General features: G+C 40.9%; 1 protein-coding gene across 1 annotated transcript in view; it reads right to left on the bottom strand.

Annotated features, from left to right (window-relative positions):
• The window catches only part of LOC124148555, a 49,200-nt gene that overhangs the window by 17,806 nt on the left and 15,650 nt on the right, over positions 1-15,744 (bottom strand). Inside the window, exon 2 of the mRNA XM_046519694.2 lies at positions 4,078-4,525. Within this exon, the coding sequence (XP_046375650.2) occupies positions 4,078-4,480 (403 nt within the window). The 5' untranslated portion in view covers positions 4,481-4,525. The remainder of the gene's footprint in view (positions 1-4,077; positions 4,526-15,744) is intronic.

The following is a 15,744-nucleotide window of genomic DNA, read 5'->3' as shown; positions in this document are numbered from 1 at the left end:
CATATATGTTTGAAGTGTTACACTAGTAGTCGTTACATACGTATGTACGTATATCCCAGTTTAACCCAAGCCCACCCTTAGTCAATAGGTTGTCCTTCCTTTCTATCCCCTGGGTTTTTGTCTTCTGTATTTAAAACGTCCTTATCATCCCCTTTACCATTACTCATTGCCATGATTGCAAAGAGACTGAATGTAACGTTGTATGTGTTACCTCACCGTCGACAAAGCAGACATTCACTGCAGTCCCTGTCATTGACTTATTAAGGTCAAAGGCAGCCATGTGACCTGCGACTCTTATCTGGCTACGTGCTGATGTTATGTCCTGTCTTATGTCGTTACGTCTATGTGCTTCTTGTAAGGCCCTTTTACGACGACAAATTAACTTTGTTTTACAACATCCCAAGTAATTTTAACAAACATCTAGATTTTACCATGGACTCAAGTTACCCTGTAATTCAATTCTTTTTGGACACCATGGTAACACTATGTTGGCGGGATCTAGAAACGGATATAAATGATAAAACTACAGAGACAGATATGAATATATATATGACAGTGTAATGTATTGTTAAACAATGACTGCATCATTATTACGATGTTTCAGCAGAAGTTCATTGCATTGTATTTGGACAATGTTTAGTCGTCAAGAACGTAGTACTATTTAATATAAGCAGTTGTGAGGAACATATGTTATATTTGGGATAACACTTTCTCAGTAAAGTACAGATTTTCGTACTTTTGGGGTTGAGTCCCATGCCAGAGTGAGGCACCTAATCGCCAGCACACAAAGTCAGCGACCTAAACCACACAAATGAAAGTCCGACAACTGGTAGTCGAGTTTACTTACTTTGTGTACCCCTCTGACAAGTGTAAAGTGGCATGCCTCCCATCGCCGAAAGATATGAACACATGATGCCGTTTAGAAAGTGGTCAAATCTATCAGATGTTACATTTGGGACAACACTTTCTCAGTTAAGTACAGATTCTCGTATTGTTTGGGGTTGAGTCCCGTCCGGGACTCGAACCCGATCTGCTAGCACACAAAGTCAACGATCCTTGCATTTAGGACTGACTGACTGAGTTGAGTTTAACGCCGCTTTTAAACATTATTCCAGTTATATCACGGCGTGTCAGCTTAATGTGGGAGGAAAGCCCGAAGTGATGCAGGTCTCAGACGTTTACCACTTCGTCGAAACCAATGAGCACGGGTATGGTGCTGACAAACCTAGAAACATAATCGGGGCGAACCTGGATTCGAACCCACAATCATAGGTTTCTGGCGTGCCCAAGGGACGCAACTCTGCACTGCGAATCGCGGCGCCTTAGACGACTGGGCCACCCGTGCCCCCTTGCATTTAGGAAATAAGCTTGCTCACTCGTGAAACAAGTGTGCTTTTTTGTCTCCGAAGTAATTATACAAGCTATTCGTCATGCGAAAGGGAATGTTCATCCTTGTTTGGCGAGGATGAGGATGAGGGTGAGGTGAGAGAAACTGTAGGTACTGATCACGAGGGTTTGCATACTTGTAAAACATATCAGTCATTGTGCCATCTTGTATTACCCTCACATCTAAAAGTGCATATGCTTCTACCTTCGTTTCAATGGTGAATTCTATTGAGAAGTACTGTGAATTTAGGATTTCACGAAAATTATACAATATTTTTCATGAGCTTCTACTGCAAATAATCGTAAAAGGTATTTGTTGCTAGAATGCACTGATTTCAAAATGAATTCTTCTGAGAAACCCTGGTCATTGTCGCATGTTTTGTTCGCATCAAGTATGGGGTAGCATCTTGTTCTAAATCAAGAGGGCTATTAGGGTATAAATATGTAACATTAGAGATGAGGTGAAATGGGGTTCACCGTCACAGCCAATATTATTGCACTTGTATAACTGTGTCTGACTATTTGGAACGGACTAATGCCGATTTCATAGTGCAAGCCCACTGAGATACTATGCCGCAGCTTAACATGTGTACCCCATTCACATTTTAAATGCCGACGACGAGCCGACTAATCCTTGTTCTAACCCCTAACGCCGATCGCCAGGCAGGGTAGCAACAAATCTTTTGACGTCTTTTTGGTATGACGCAGCCTGGGATCGAACCCATGACCTTACGCTCTCTGGAGATACTGAGGCTTTAGAGTGGGCTATTGAGTCCCTGGACAACGGACTTGCATAACTCGTTTAACTCTTCTACCTTGACACATTCCGCATTTTTTTTTGTTTACAGCCTTCTCAATTTCCTTGCTGTTTGTGAATCTTTGAAAATCTATAAACATTTGAGGCCTGTGGTTCATAAGTTATTTCGCCTACTTCCCTGATACGTTGTTGCGAGCCGACTAGTCCTTGTTTTAACCCTTAATGCCGAGCGTCAGGCAGGGTAGCAACAAGTACCATCGTATAACGTCTTTTGTCATGATACGGCCTGGGATCGAACCCATGAACTTACGCTCTCCGGAGATACTGAGGCTGTAGGGTAGGCTATTGAGTCCCTTGACAACGGACTTGTATAACTCGTTTAACTCTTCTATCTTGACACATTCCGCATTTTTGTTGTTTACAGCCTTCTCAATTTCCTTGCTGTTTGTGAATCTTTGAAAATCTATAAACATGTGTGGCCTGTGGTTCATAAGTTATTTCGCCTACTTCCCTGATACGTTGTTGTGATGAGTACTGTTTAACATGTGAGTGTAGTCTGTTCATTGCTGACTTTTGAAAGTTTCCGTTTCTGAGTTGAATTCTGTATTTTGCAGGAAGTCAATAATGTCTTTTTATTACTCGTCGATTGCGGATACCACCGTTTAATCACAAGGTGGACTTACACAGTGCTTGATACCAAAGCACTTCCTTATATACTGCGGTAACTACATGTAGTTTCACTAACAAATATTAAAACTCTCAATACATCCTGGGTTTATCCAGGGACACTGCGTGTGGAGGTGATAGATCACTCAGAGGAGGTGATGTCACTCGATGACCCCCGATATCATTACAATCTTCCTTTTACTAAATATTCCAGCTGAACTGTTTTATATCCACTTTGAATTTTTTGCGAGAATGTATCAATGTGAAGGTGTAAATGATTACCCCCTCTTCAAAAGTCGCATTTCATCATCAGACAGGTACAGACGATATCTTTATTATTTTAGTTTGAAACAGAAAATGTGTGGAGACAGATTGTACCTTGGAACAACAGTCGGTCACTCACCGTCGGTGTACCTACTCAGTAATAACACCGTTCGTTTTCCTTACTTTGCATGTATAATCAGGTGGGTTAACATTATGCCCTTACTTTTCTAAGGTCAACATCAGAAAAATCGTGATGAACATTCGACTCATAACGGAATACTTGTGTCCATATTTCGGATCGCTTGTTCCTCCAAAGTATGGTTTTAGCAAATGTTCCAGTTATTGTGAGGCAGGTGACACAAGAGATGAGTTCCAAACAATGTACCGATGTGGGGAATCGAACCCAGGCCTTCAGCATTATGACCGATCGCTTAACCACTATGAAAACCTTTGCTTAGTAGAGGGTATGGAATTATTAGATATCATACTTACACGCAATGCTGTATGTTCCTGTTATAACCCCGAAGAGGAGTGTGGCCTTTGATCCAGGTGCGTAAACATACATGACTTGTCGACATGCTTTTTCTCTTAGCCGGAGATTAGGAACACATTATTCAGGAAGCATTCTCTCTCTCTCTCTCTCTCTCTCTCTCTCTCTCTCTCTCTCTCTCTCTCTCTCTCTCTCTCTCTCTCTCTCTCTCTCTCTCTCTCTCACTCACTCACTCTCTCTCTCTCTCTCTCTCTCTCTCTCTCTATGTATATATATTTCATGTATCTCATTAATGTGTTAATGTATTAATGAAGTAGTAGTAGTAGTAGTAGTGGTGGTAGTAGTAGTAGTAGTAGTAGTAGTAGTAGTATTAGTGGTAGTGGTAGTAGTAGTAGTAGTAGTAGTGGTAGTAGTAGTAGTAATAGTAGTAGGAGTGGTAGTAGTAGGAAGAGGAGTAGTAGTAGTAGTAGTAGTATAACGATTGCATGCATCAAGATTCATAATTGATATTTACCTATGAGTACAACCCAGGCCCATCCACGGTCAATTGGCAAAGCATCATCTTCTCCTTCCGCTATGTTTTCACATGGCTCATTAATTATGTTTGTAGTTATCAATTTCATATTTTCAATGTTATCGCCATCATCATCAGCACCATCAGCAGCAGCAGCAGCACCATTGTCCTCCAGCGCCTCTGTTTGCTTGTGTTTACGTCCACGCTCCGCTTGTGTGGTGCCTCTGTAGCAGCTGACGACAGAGGTGGGGCTCCCATTATCACAATCCAGATCCACTGACTGCATTTCCAAACCATCGGTTTTGGTATAACTGTCCTCGCTTCGTGAAAGATCTGACTGAGGTTCGTTTCCATCGTGTCTGTCAGTGTGTCCCTCAGTATTGTTTAGGTTGTTAATTTCCATTGTTTGAACAATTTGTTTTATCTTCTTGCGAGGGTGTAGAAACAACTGAAGTAGACACATCATAGTATAAATATATCGACTGAATGTTATAAACGTGTGGACGAAGTTATAATGTAGGGTGCCGAAAGGGGGTAATATCGCAACGTTCTTTGAGCTCTGACGTCACTACATTAAAACCTTCATGCGTCACGGCATGGCGGTCTGTGACTTAATGAATCGAATGTTAGAAATTTACAAGGAAATTTTAAAAAAAAATATCACACTAACAAAAAGATAATATGATTAAGTTCTCATGGTCGTTTGCGGAATACGTGCACAGCCGCTATGGGCAAACTCGGTCAAATTCAACGGAATAACTTCGTATGTATCAGTCAAAAGCCGATCTCACTGACATTGACTGACAGATTTCTTTAAAAGACAATTATAGGGCAAATGCTAGATACAGCTCTAGGACGTAAACAGTAATGTATCCAGCTCTACGACTGATAAACTTTCCATTCGACTCCAATCAAAATACATTGATAATACATACAAAATACATTTTGCTGAACAATAATAGGGGAATTTTGATTTACGTTCAATTTGCTCTTATATCCTGACTGAAACGACTTTTTCCGGAAACAAGCGTTGGTGAAAACACGTCCCCGTTTCTCTTCTCTGCTACTGTCCGCCATTCTTTCGTGCGCTGTGGCGACAGTAAATGTTGTATTCGTCGAAATGCGGCATTTAACGGACATGAATGAAAGTGTTCTTTTGTCGGAGCTGTCGGTTTCAATAGCGGCTGTGTGGTGATTCCAATGAGAACAACTGTTACAACGATAGTTATTTCATTTATATCGCATTTGAAACCATTCCGTCGCACCTGGTAGCTTTACTAACGATATTGCTTACATTAATCCCGATAATGCTTCTTTTCATTTTTATTGATAGGAGGGCCTGAATAGAAGTGTTCTGAAGCTTGAGCAACGATCCACAGCAACAGGGTAACACGACAGCTGCTCAGCTAATGTACACTACTGCCTAGAAGTTCATTCCCCTGACACGCATGGGCAACGCGTTACGCATCCCGTGTGCACCCCGTTGGTCACTCGTGTGGAACCCGTCCGCCACGCGTGTGATACCCGTGTGAAACGCGTTGAACACGGGTGTGTATCCCGTTCGCCACACTTGTGCAACGCGTGACACACTCCTTACACGGGGAACAAACTTTTGACCAAAGGGGGACCCGTGTTTAGCTGAACTTGGAGGTGGTAACAAGGAGATATTTTCTTAATGGGCATAAAGTTCACGGAGACGAAGGCTATAGATACAATACCATATTAGATTTTTTAGATGATATAACTTATTTGATAATAAATTCAGTTATTGATATCTAAAAACCGATTTTCAATTTTAATTAACATTTCGTAATACAATTCAAGTCAAATATGTGATATAAATTCATTCTTTGGTATCCATAAATGAATTATTGATATCATATAATCAATAAATAGTAATTATTTGATAATAAATTCAGTTACTGATATCTAAAAACCGATTTGCTAAATTTGTGATATAAATTCATTCTTTGGTATCCATAAATGCATTATTGATATCACATAATGAATAAATAGTAAAAAGGCAAATAGAGATAGTTATAACAAAAATATACGATATACAACGAATATTTGCACAACTATCACAAAACCATTCGACACTGACACCGCATCAACCCCCGCGATAAACTCGACACAGTTATGTGCGCACCGAGTACATAACCCCTACCGACAGGGTGGGGATGGTGGTTCAAAGCGAAACTTACAACCCTGTTTGTTGTCTAATAAATGCTGAGAGGCGCCTTTGATCTTGCCTCTAACCATGCATGTAGGAGTAAACGATGGCCTTGATGGTCTAGAAATAAACAAGATTCTTTCTTGTTGCATATCAAGGCACCAATTCATCGGTCACAGGGTTTTGTTATGTATGTGTGCCCAGTGTATCCACAATTAACTAGAAAGTTTCACATCTACAAAAATATATGTGCGTCACTGTGGTTTATCAACACATGCATAACGCTTATTCACGCTTGGTGTGGCAGACTGAAATAGAACATTATGATAGCGTCAGCAGGGATAATAGAGGTCATAAGACACAACTTTATTTGCTTTTCTGGCCATAGCCCTTGGCATATGAAGATCATACATACATGTTTAAGTTACTAGATTATTTACGGCAATACAGTTCAAATATTGTGTTCAATGAAAGAAAACGTTGATATATTTTAACAGACTTAATTTTGTAATTTTGTACAAACTGTGGACTTCAAAGAATTGTTCGCTCATTGTAATACCATCAAGGTAAAACATCATATCTATCTCTGAAATCCACGAGCATAGTTGCTGTCAAACAAGAACATAAAAAGGGCGGCCAGTTTTGACTTGTGTGCCTTAAAGTGAGTTTAAACATGTCAAAAGCGATTGACCCTACAATTTTTGGTCATTTATTACTCCAACGTTCTAACTGTCAATCGTCTAAACAGGACCATAACTTTTGTTATAGAAGAAGAGGAAGAAAATTATTTTATTTACGTGTCACACACTGTACAACAATGACAATAAAAATACACAAATAGTGTGTAGTGTCCGGCCATTATGGCCTACGGGACACGCAGGACGTCACATACATATGAGTAAAAATGAGAAATATCACAGTACATACATATACATAAAAATGAGTTATCACCAGTGCAAGGTCAAAAGTTGAAAGGAGAACATTCTGATACTAAGACATAAAATACATTGAACTAAGTTGGTAGAGACGAAAGACACAGTTGTCTTCGCTGATACATGTGATGAAGAAGCGCGGCTAGGGGTCTGACCACCCTATTGTTCCGCATAAAGAACACGGTCTGATCGGCAGCGGACATCTGTATAAAGTTTGGAGTTGATTGAGAAGCGAAATTCCATAAATCATAGCGTAAATCTGTATAGAGAGAACATTCGGCAAAAGAGTGCATTTCATCCTCAACAGCATTGCAATTACAGAATTTACACATACGTTCAATGAGCGGTGTTTTGGGGTGGGTGAATCTTCCCAATTCTATTTCTAATGGCAGTGAGCCGCAGCGAAACTTACTTAATATACTGCGCTGACATCTGTTCATCAATAAACTGACATAGGGTTCTACTGAATCGACTCCCTGTCTTTATGTCTTAAGTTGTTAAGCGGTAACTGCGGTCCAAATTTATTAACTTATTCATCTATTGTTGCAAACCCGACTGATTTGTTTACACAATACACATACCTTTGTCATGATCTGGCTGAGTGGCCTCCTTCCATCAATGTGAAAGGATTACCCACAGAGAAAGAAAGGATTAAAATCCTAAAGATGTCCTATCCACATGGTATAAGCACTCACGACCAATTTCCTCTAATAGTAGACTATCACCTTTGGTATCCCCAACAATACTCACCATGGTCATTGGGCAAATGTAAAAATCACAAACCCTAACGAGATTCTGTCTACATGGTCACACCCGGTGATCAACAGTGAGACATCATGTTCATATCCATTTCCAATAGCCTCTTAGAGTAGTTGATAAATGTTTACCGGGCGCAGCCCGCGCACTTCCATTCAGTCAATAAATGCGCTATAGTGCTACCGCTGTCTCGCTATACTGTTACCGTATCTCACGCTCCGGTGATTCTCGCTTCACGATCCAACACCCGTTTTCGGTCTTCGGGAAACTTGCACGTTTTTATGATCCACCACCCCTTTTCGGTCTTAGGGAAACTTACACGTCTTTACGATCCAACACCCCTTTTCGGTCTTAGGGAAACTTACACGTCTTTACGATCCAACACCCCTTTTCGGTCTTAGGGAAACTTACACGTCTTTACGACCCAACACCCTTTTCGGTCCTTAGGGTAGCTTGCTTCGGGCAAGGGTTAGCCATAATTTCTTACCTTTTCAAGCATTAATCCAGTTAATCCGATTGGTCGGTCATGTTGACATAAACACTGGCGGGTGTGGTTTCAAGAAAAGATTAATGGGAGAGCGGACAGTGACGTCACACGCATGCGCAATTCATTGTTTTCTGAAATTACGCATGCTTGTTTAATGGGGTGCTACTGACCCGTTAAACGAGCTCTTACATGTGATAGCGCTCGTGACCAGGTGGTAGAGAGTCGGCTAATTAACGCATTAATTAGTCAAGCCGGTGAAAGTGGGTTGTGGGAAAATGGGACATATTCCTACTGACAAAATGAGACATAAGTAGTGGTGACTGTTCTATCATAATTGTACTATCATTCTATCATAAAGCATAAATTTGGCGAACGAAAAAAGTTATATTTGCAGTCACCTGGAATGACTCACGTGGGCAAAACTTCAAACGAATATGTCCGCAAACCACAACAATCACTTTATTAATGGCGCACATTTTCCAACCCGCGACAATCGTGTCAGCTCGAGGTTCCCCTAGCAATAAACTCGCTTCTAAATTCACAACTGTCCTACTGTCGTGTAGCCACAATGGCTAGACTGGACCCTCGTGCAATGTTTCCTGCCATAAAAGTCCACCAACCGAACACTAGTGAAGACGGGTCGACCTTGTGTTTATGGTCTGGTGAACACAGGTCAATTTCCGCTCATTAATTTAAAGGGTTTTGGGCCGGAAGAGCGAAACCTAGCCATAATCAACTCTAAAATATCTTCGCTTTCGTGAAGCTACAGTAAGACTGGTCACGCTACAGTAAACACGGGATATTGCTATATAATGGTAAATACATAAATACATTCTATAATAAATTTGCGGTGGCACTGGCATACACGTTGTGTTCAAGTCATTCACTCCAAGTGGATCAGGTCACCAACATGATCTGTGTACTCAACATCGCCGAAGACGTTGTTGCCATGATTGTCTTTCAGAGCCTGAAGACGGTTGTCAATCAGCCGGTATCATCTCTTTCTGGGTGATGCCGACCTTTGGGCTCCAATTCGTTGAATGGCGACTTCTACGTTGGATTGTTCTCTTTGAATGGCTCTTCCTGGCAAGTTTGTTGAGTTTGTGATTACACCCCTCGACGTTATTGTTAGTGAGATGCCCCTGGTTACCAAAATGTTTCCAGATCTCAGGTCCGAATTGGCGTCCTTCCACCCACGTTGTCGTGACGTTGTCCATGAAGGCTGCGACCTTGGTACCCGCGGGACTGTCAGCGATGGCTTGGAGCCAGACGTCGTCGACCTTGCTCAAGGGAAGCAGAGGCAAGGCTGCGGCTCTTCTCACCAGTCGTCGCACTTCAGCATCGTTCTTGTAGTCCGTAGCCAGACGTTCCTTCTGTACTTCCAAATAAGTTGCACTCTTTATATATACCATTAAATACATACTGTATGTATTCTTAAAAAAACGACTCACATCTAAACTCATCGGTATCATAACCCATATCAACTAAGAAACTAATTGTTTGTTCAATTAAGAAACTGATCATCTCGAGCTCTTCTCCTGTGTTTAAACATCCAACTGTATTTTTTTTTTACGAAACGACTCTCTAGTCAATCTCCTCTCTGTTTGAACAGCACGGGCGCTAATCTAAACTACGGTAATGCGGTGTTTTTATAGCAATTACTCATTTCTCGCTTTCGTAGGACAAATACCCCAACTTGGGTTTTCGCTTTACTGATACTAGGGAAAATTGGATTTTAACTAACCAGGCACGACACCATTTAAAGGGGCACTGATCCAAAGCAATTCCCAGGGACTGGTTGTTGCCTTTGTTATTGTTTTTCCCCGTGAGTACCCGAATGATACGCAAAGCAACTGAGCGTGACAAGAAACTGGGCTACCTTCTGCAAGGACAGCTAAATAAACTTGGAGGCAATATTTGTTTTACGCATTTTGGATCACTGATTGGTTAACAGTGATCTATAAAGATTTCGAAAAAGGGCGCATGTTAATTAATTTCTTCAGCCTAAACAAACATATAATAAGAAGGGCGGAGCACATTGGATGTCGTCATTTGGAAATACCCCAGATGGTTATAGTTTAATACGAAAAAAAGTATCCATGCAGTGAAAGCATTTTCGGATTTCGTCGACAATACGATTACTACTCCCCTGTTGTCATCCACGTTTTCTCGTATAACCCTACACTTGTGTATTTGTCGTCATTCACTTGATGCTCAGTTAATGAATTTATTACAGGTACAATTAGTGGGAGTGGTAGCACCACTTAGAATACCCGACAAAGGTTCCCATTTGGCATTTATTGTGTCTGGGGTAATTATTCAATCTAAATCCAGGTTGGAAGTGAGGTGAAATGTGTGTTATGTAATATGCACGTGGCAGATCAGTAAGAGATGAATGATCAGTTGATGTACTTTTTTTGTAAATCAACGGATCGTTCCTAGTCATCAAAGTATTAACAGAAAATACGTTGCTTGATTAATCACTGTTATCTTGCACAGTGGATATGTCAAAAGTGAGTGTTTACATGTCTAGGTTTACTAAAACAAAGGGAATACACTCATATCATGGCGTGAAGTGCGGATGTAAAAACAACATACTTTGTTCAAAGGCTTAACTGATAATAGGTTGATTGAGTGAGTATGGTTTACGCCGCTTTTAGCAATACTCCAGCAATATCACGGCGGGGGACACCAGAAATGGGCTTCACACATTGTAACCATGTCGGGAATCGAATCCGGGTCTTCTGCGTGACGAGTGAACCCTTTAACCACTAGGCTACCCGACCGCTCCATACGTTGATTGATTGATCATTGTTATCTATCACTCAATGGATTTTTTAGGAACCGTGGACGTTATGAAAATAGTTGTCACGTGGACTCTCTCAGCCGACCCTTGAGACTTGACACCTATGTGAAACACCTGAAACAATCCAAGTGATCAGTTGAGAAACGAACACGGGTTATACTATCCCGAAACGATATATATCTTTTAAAATATTTGATTGTTACAGATACACGTGACATCGAATAAGTTTCTTTGTATAGCTGCAGACGAGTGGGATATTGTTCCTTTGTGTGGATATTCGCGGATACAGTCCTCGAACAAGGAAGCTGCCTAAAATTTATACACATAAATTTGGTAGGTTGTAATTATGGTATTTGCATTTTGTTTTCCTTCATTTGCTGTAGCATTGAACCGATTCATTCTTGTTTATCTATGTCTTGGTTAGGAAATTCTTTAATGCGCGATAGACATTGTTTTCACAGGTCTTTTCCTTTGTCAATTTGTAAAATGTGATTCTCTCAAGCAATTTATAAAATGTGTAAATATTTCAGTCATTTTGACTAAAAAATATGTCCATATTGACTAAAATTGATTAAGACGATCAAAAGGGCCTACAAACATCACAACCGATTATTATGTAGGATTAGAAGCCAAACAACATAGAAATGTACTTTTCAACGTAACATTTTCAGTCTCTTGGTGATGACATTAAAAATCAAAATGTTTGGAATTCGTTATCATAATAATACAGATGGAAATGTTTTTCAGTCACTTTGTAAAATAACTGGATATTTAGGCGTTTAATAAATATGAAAATGTTACACATTTTGACAGTAAAAAAATATACACACTGTAAAAAAGCAATGCTCAGGTGAAATATTTACTTTGTGTTGCAAGTCAAAATAGTGTAAACGAAAATCGCAAAATTACCAAGCAAGTGACTCATCAAAACTTCGTCACCATTACCGATGCTACCCACAAAGATACCTACATTTCCTTTATTATCTCGAAAACTGTATTTCATGTTGTTGATCATTATGACCATACGCCCTTATTACTACACATAAAAGTGACTAATGCGCTTACGAATGACGCAGCAGAGGTCGCGAACTAGTCTAGATTTCTGCTATACATCCGGGTACTCACTTGGAAAAAACAATAACAAAGGCAACAACCAGTCCCGGGGAATTGCTTTAGATCAGTGCCCCATTTAATACGTCTATATAACTACATAGTTGTATGGCCAGACAGGATATCTGAGGCGTAAGAGGGCCAACCTGCCTAGCCCCTGTCCGAGGGTCAAGTCCCACTCACAGAAAGCGCACTATCTTTAACCCTCACTGTCAGACTGCCATGTATCATGTTACGTTCCATACATGGTCAGCCTGCAGTATCCCACACCTTATCCACAAAGTTAAGCTTCAGTGGCCAACCGGCCATTCTCTGGCATTAATTACAAACCGCTGACCCGCACATGACTCTGTGCCGCTGGCCATGGTAATGATACCCCAGCTGTTGTTATAATTTGTATTGGCAGCCCTTTGACTATTTAAATAGATATAATCAACTGACTTACTTGAGGGAATATGTAAAACGTGTATACACTCCCTGTTAAAATATATAGACTCCCTGTTAAAACCTATTTACCCTGCCAAACTGCCTATGCTATATGTAATTTCTGTAAAGAAGGACGTGTCAACATTACATAGAGGTTATCACGCGAGTGTGTTTAAGGATGGTAAATATCCTGCATTTGGAATAAACATTGTATTTAGCGAGCCTTGGCGAGCTAAATACATAGTGTTTATTCCTAATACAGAATATTTACCATCCCCAAACACATAATCATGATAACCTCTTTATCATATTTTGTCATTCTTTAATTCTGTGCTTCAAATTCGCTTTCCCTCTCTCACAAACATTACCGAAACACTGCGAGTTTTCCTGGAATGCGCGCATTAGTATTTATCACGTCACAGGGTAAGTGATGTGTCAGTCGGACAGTGACAGTAGCCAATATGGTTCCAACTGAAATCTGTTTCTTATACAGTGGCGAAGGAACATATACGCAAAACAACATTTTTGTAATTGCCTTTCGCGGCAATCCACCGGTCTGTCCGCCAGAGTAACCGCCCTTTGTCAAAGGGAAGCTACTCTAACCCTAGTCTATGAGACGTCACGGCCACGGTCAGACGTTGTTGACAGTCGGTCTGTCCTATCATAACGTTAAGAAGTGTAGTCAGATGTACACACTGCAACAAAACGAAACAAGGTACCAATTCAAACATATTTCGGCCAAATCCAACTATTTTAATTTGTGGAGAAGGTTTCAGGCCGCAGAGGTCTACAAGCACAGATATGACTACTGATCCCGCTTGGCTAGGCCTCGTGCCCTCGCAAAATTGTTACGAAATTTATATCTCCAAAGTTGCCAATGCCTTAGCTACGTCACAGTTATACACTGATTTTTGAGTATATTAGACTGTTCTTTTAATAATGATAGCAATTATCCCTGTAGTTTATCCAGATTCCCGATGATTAATTCTGACTCGATCGCCGAATGACGAGGGCGACGCCATGTTTGTTTATAAACAGTGAAAGTAGTCCCTACTTGAACTTTGAAATTTGCATCTCAATCCGCATATGACCCCAACGGATATCGTTTTTATTCGTTGGCTTTATCCTGCCGGGACACCTACCCATTATATGATTAATCATGTTATTTGAACACTCACAAAATGATGCACTATTCTACAGTCATAATCCATATATTACGTAAAAAATCAGACATCTTGCATAAAATACATTGTTTTTAATGATGTAAATAACTTCAACAAATCGACATCATTGTCACACACTCGCACCAAGGGTACACTTTAATACAAGAACATTAAATCCTATGAGCGTTTATAGACTGTTGATAGGTATGGGGTGAGTTTCGTTAGCACCAGGTTTACAAAAGGGTACATGGTCAAAATGAGGGTGGTGAAAATATGTGCAATACTAAGACATCGTAGCAAGAGGTTTGATGATCCCACATGAACTGGTCAAGAGAACGAGCGGTACATTCACATTGGAATCCAATGGAGTCGTTAAAGGGCACAGATTGGAGTCCTTGATTATACATGCAAGGTTGGTATTGTGATGACCTGGGTTGATGAGTTGGGGACTGAGACCCGTGGTTCACATGTTGTGCTTGGGGATATGGTGATGGAATGGATTCTGACTGATATGAATACTCTTTCTTTGGCCAAGTATCTGATCCTATTGCATTGACATGATTGGTGTTGAGAGATTTGACTTAATCTGAGAGTTCATTTATAGCTGTCATGGTTTCATCAGATCTGGAGTCAGTCCACCCTGACATGGCCTCGGCTATCTCCGCACTATCTGTGACCTGTTCTAAGGAGGCGAGGGGGCGTGTCAAGATGAACATGCGGATATTGGGAAGAGCATTACGGAGAATAAGATCTTTGATGTACATGTCTTCATTTCTTTGTAGAAGCTCTGCCTCATGGCTTATGGACCGGAGGAATGATCGGAAAGGTTCACCTTCCCTCTGTTTTCTGTCCAATAAATCATTTTGTCGAGTTACAAGACCTACTGCGGAAGGTGTATATCTCCGTAAAAAGGCTTGTCTCAACTCAGACCAAGACAGAAGTGAAATATTGTTGATAGCATCGTACCATTCAGCTGCGAGATCAGTTAAATAAAGGGGGAATATTTTTGTTTGGTCTTCTTCAGAATACTTTTGTACTAAAGCAAAGTTTTCAAAACGTTTCAGCAATGGAATCCTTGCCATCAAACATTGAGAGCGGGAGGCGGGAGCAGTTAATGAGTCTTAATAAAGTGGTGCGATCATCAGTGGACGAAGGATTATCAGCGTGGGGTCTCGGGCGATTGGTCAGCTGACATGTTTCAGGTATTTCAGATTGGGAGAGGGGTGGGGATGGGGGGAGGGTACACTGTGATGGAGGAGGCAAGTAAGATGGCGGAGTTTGTTGGGGGTCCTGGGGGTGTTGAGGCTGTGGTAAACGAGGTCGTGGTGACCCGGTTGCATACAAGCTTTCCCTTTTGGGAGTGAAAATAGTTTCTTGTTGGGTTGTACCATTACGAGACTGTGGTGACTGGTATACTCTGGGAGAACTCAAGACTTCGGGGGAGCATATGGGAAGACGTTCATTGGCATTGAGGGGTTTCAGAGCGTAAAAAGTCATTCTAGTTGATTGTAATACAATATATGAAATAATGCTTACCAAGTTACCAGGACAGTATCTTTTGAGATGGTGGCTGGAACAAACACACAGGAATTACAGGAAGGAACAAATGTCTTGGTTACGAGTAAGTGGAACTTGTTGATAACACGGTGGTCGTCAATGAAAATATCAGTCTTCGGAATCACCTCTTGATGGTTGAGGGAGGGGTGTGACGAAACAAGGAATCCTGGGTTCTTTTTCTGTTGTATCCTGGAAAAGTTGCTGGTCCCCGGGACGGCTGAAGGGGTTGGCCTTTTAGGGTGGTAACAATGTCTCCG

The sequence above is a fragment of the Haliotis rufescens genome, unplaced genomic scaffold (assembly GCF_023055435.1).
Source record: "Haliotis rufescens isolate VD_foot unplaced genomic scaffold, xgHalRufe1.0.p SCAF_9, whole genome shotgun sequence".
In the NCBI taxonomy this organism is placed as follows: domain Eukaryota; kingdom Metazoa; phylum Mollusca; class Gastropoda; order Lepetellida; family Haliotidae; genus Haliotis; species Haliotis rufescens.
This window is presented reverse-complemented; position numbering and strand designations above follow the sequence as displayed.